Source organism: Cavia porcellus, unplaced genomic scaffold, assembly GCF_034190915.1.
Source record: "Cavia porcellus strain 051 isolate PalLab524CR breed Dunkin Hartley unplaced genomic scaffold, mCavPor4.1 scaffold_2, whole genome shotgun sequence".
Classification (NCBI taxonomy): Eukaryota; Metazoa; Chordata; class Mammalia; order Rodentia; family Caviidae; genus Cavia; species Cavia porcellus.
The window spans coordinates 114,354,824-114,358,534 of record NW_026947485.1 but is presented as its reverse complement, the minus strand read 5'-3'; the positions used below and the strand labels follow the sequence as shown (position 1 = coordinate 114,358,534).

The following is a 3,711-nucleotide window of genomic DNA, read 5'->3' as shown; positions in this document are numbered from 1 at the left end:
ATTCCTCACCTGGAGGGGACGATGAGAAATCAACGTGGTGGGAATTTGTAAAATGGAATTCATATATATTAATCCCTTATTCACACACTCATGCATGCATGCACACATATATATTTGTACAAAAATATTCATTTGCACTATTGAAAGAAATGCTCGATGCCTGAGGCCGCTCCTGTGTGAGGAACAGTGTTTGAGTTCTGTGTGCAGAGCACCATGTGGGGCTGCATTGTGATGTTGTGCCCTGAGCCAGGGAGATCACAGAGATGCTTATCTGCGTCCCTAACATATGGTATCGAATATAGATATGGTGTAGAAGTTACTTTTCTGTGTCTTCGTCCTCTTGTAATTCTGTAAGAAACTGTAACCGTCTTCTCAGTGTGTCTTTACAGAACTGTTCATGAAACACATGATAGAAACTGTACTAGTGTCAGTAATTTCTAATATGCTTTCTACTGCTGCAAACTGAATTTCTTATGTAAATTAAACATGATTGCATGAGTCTGCTCTCCAAATGATTCTGATGAAATTTATATAAACATGTTCTAGTAACTTTTTCCTGGAGTGTTCTATGTAATGCTCTCCATGTTTAGATGTATAGGAGAGATGTTTCCATATCAATTTTCATGTGAGCTGATTCTCCAGATTTGCGGGGTGGAAACAAGACTTCATCTGCAATCCATAGACAACATGTGGTAAGCAAACACAATGGAATGCTTATTTTTCACAGGAAACAATCTTGACATAGGACACACGATGGACAAATATTGACAACCTTGTCCCAATATGTTCTAGTAAGTCTTTTAGAACTCCAAAGATTAAAAACAATGACAAGTAAGGTTTGTCAACATGGCTCAGGATAGTACTTTATTTATCTTAAAATACATTGTGAATCCATGTCTGGAACAGTGTAGTATATTTCATGATGTTTTGTTTATTCTAATAGGATTCAGATACTTAGGAAAATTGTATTGTTTTATCCACATGTATGTTCATAGCTATGTAGAACTTAGCATATTCATACAATTGTGCATTAAAAGTCCATCATACACAGCTATGGACACTTTGGATCTTACTGAAGTAAAATTGGAAATGACTTAAATAACACCTCTCTTCAGCCAGCCCCTGAACATCCCCATGTTTCTCTCAGGTTTTGATCATGGAGTTTACTTCATGAAATGAATTTATACAGTATTTGTTCTTTTTGTTTGGCATATTTCATGTGGCTCGAATTTTCTATTTTTATGTGTCTTGCATTATATGCCAACATTGTTCACTTTGAAACACTAAGTATTCCATTGTGTTTGCATACCACATTTTATTATGCATTAATCCAGAGATGAACTCTTCTTTCTCCCTGCGAATATTGTGAATTTGCTCACAAGCAAATGACTATGAAAACAGATGTAGTATTTATTCAAATGTGGAGTTATTATATCATAATAATATTCTGTTACATGGAGTGATCACTATAGTAATTTTCACTGTGGCCATAATATTTATAGCTTCACAAAAATTAACAATTTAAAGACTTTCTTTTTTCTATCAAGATATACTTTCTATTTCATTTTCTTCTTTAATAAAGATTTACCTTGTGAGTATGTGGCACTGTCTCACTGCAGTTTTGATTGAATCTCCCTGCTGATGACTTATCCTGAGCATCTTTCAGTGTGTCTTCTGTCCACCTGCTTGTGGAGGAAGGAGCTGGACCATGAAGAATGATGGTCAGCCCTGGAAATAAAATTGCCAAGGACTACAACTTTGTCTAAAAGGTGTGTGGCAGCAAGAACTCATCAAGACTTCTAAACAAAAGACTTACAAAGACACCTGACCTAAAACAAGTTGGACAGGGGAGATTTGTGGCAAAGACTATCAAAAGTAATATTCATTTCCTCAAAATGGGTGCTTAACCCATGAAATATTAGAAACAGGTCATAAAAAATGACTAGTTAAGAAAATCATACATGAGTGCATTATTCCTTGTAAATAATGCACAAAATGTTAAAAGTGTTGTATTTCAGGTTTCTCTAGTATATATTTTGAACTAAATCAGAATTTAGCATCATTTAAAACATTTTGCTCTATTAAAATGTAGGTAACATTTTGTTTGACTATGTTGACAAATGGATCTTCATAAGAAAAATATTTAATATCCAGGTGTTTTCAAGTAAATTTAGTAATTTGATATCTGTTATTAAATGATAGTATATTGCAGTGAAGTATTCATAGCATGAAGTAATAATAAAATAAAAATGTTCCTGAATTTTCAGTTTACTTAAAACTTTTATATCATAAATTGTTGTCTAAAGAGGCAGTAGATACTAAAAATGGCATTTACTTTTTCAGAATTCATTCCTCATTTCAAAACTGTACAACTGATGAACAAAGAACAACCTAGTTACATCAGGGAATTGCTCAGAATTGGTAATGATCTATACATATTCAATGTTGTTTCTGTCTTTAGGGTAATCCATATTAACATGAAATGCAAAATTACACTCAGACCTCCACTGACTTCATGCTCCTGGGCCTGCTTCCCCCAACAAGGGTTGGCCTTGTCCTCGTCATTCTCATCATCGCCATCTTCATGATGGCCCTGGCTGGCAACTTGGCCATGGTACTTCTCATCCTCCTGGACGACCACCTCCACACTCCCATGTACGTCTTGCTCAGTCAGCTCTCCCTCATGGACCTCATGTATATCTGCACCACTGTCCCCAAAATGGCTTCTGACTTTCTATCTGGAAACAAATCCATCTCCTTCATTGGATGTGGGTTTCAGGCTTTCTTCTTTGCAATGTTGGCATGTTCAGAAGGACCAATTCTGATGTCCATGGCCTACGACCGTTATGTAGCTATCTGCTTTCCTCTACACTACCACATCCACATGAACAGAAGAGTGTGTGTGCTGATGATCCTGGGATCTTGGACACTGGGCACTGTCAACTCCTGTGCTCACATAGTATATGCCTTTCATATCCCTTACTGCAGGTCCAGGGCCATCAATCATTTCTTCTGTGAAGTCCCATCCATGTTGCCTCTGGCCTGTGTGGACACCAGCACCTATGAGTACACTGTGTTCTTCAGCAGTATCATCTTTCTTCTCCTCCCTTTTATTGTCATTGTGTCTTCCTATGGGAAAATTCTCCTTGCTGTCTACTATATGCGCTCACAGGAAGGCAGGAAGAAGGCCTATTCCACCTGCAGCACCCACCTCACTGTTGTGACTTTCTATTATGTCCCATTTGCTTACACTTATCTCCACCCAAAATCCTTCCAATCTCCAGCACAGGCCAAGATCTTGGCTGTCTTCTATACCATCCTCACCCCATTGCTCAACCCTGTGATCTATAGCCTGAGGAACAAGGAGGTGATGGGGGCCCTAGAAAGAATGAGTAGGAGAATCTGCTCTCTTAAAATGTAGGTAACATTTTGTTTGAGCATGTTGACAAATGGATCTACATTAGAAAAAGTTTTAATGTCCAGATGTCTTCAAGTAAATTTAGTACTGCAATACAGGTGTCTTCAAGTAAATTTATATGGTAATACTTGTTATTACAGTTATGTATTCTAGGTCATAGTGTTTCTTTTTTTTTTCTACCCAATCAAAATAATGAATTTCTATGGTTTATTTATGTGTGGACAATATTTTATTAATATGGAGAAATGAAATGTTAAATGCAACAACATTTGAAAACTTTAAACATATGAGTT

At 36.7% G+C, this 3,711-nt stretch overlaps 1 protein-coding gene across 1 annotated transcript; it reads left to right on the top strand.

Moving 5' to 3' along the window:
• The first annotated feature begins 2,482 nt into the window (after positions 1 to 2,482).
• On the top strand, positions 2,483 to 3,421 carry LOC100713335 (olfactory receptor 2L3-like). Its single transcript, XM_003479751.5, has one exon. It carries the CDS (start codon positions 2,483 to 2,485, stop codon positions 3,419 to 3,421), a length of 939 nt encoding a protein of 312 aa, XP_003479799.4.
• The last annotated feature ends 290 nt before the right edge of the window (positions 3,422 to 3,711 follow it).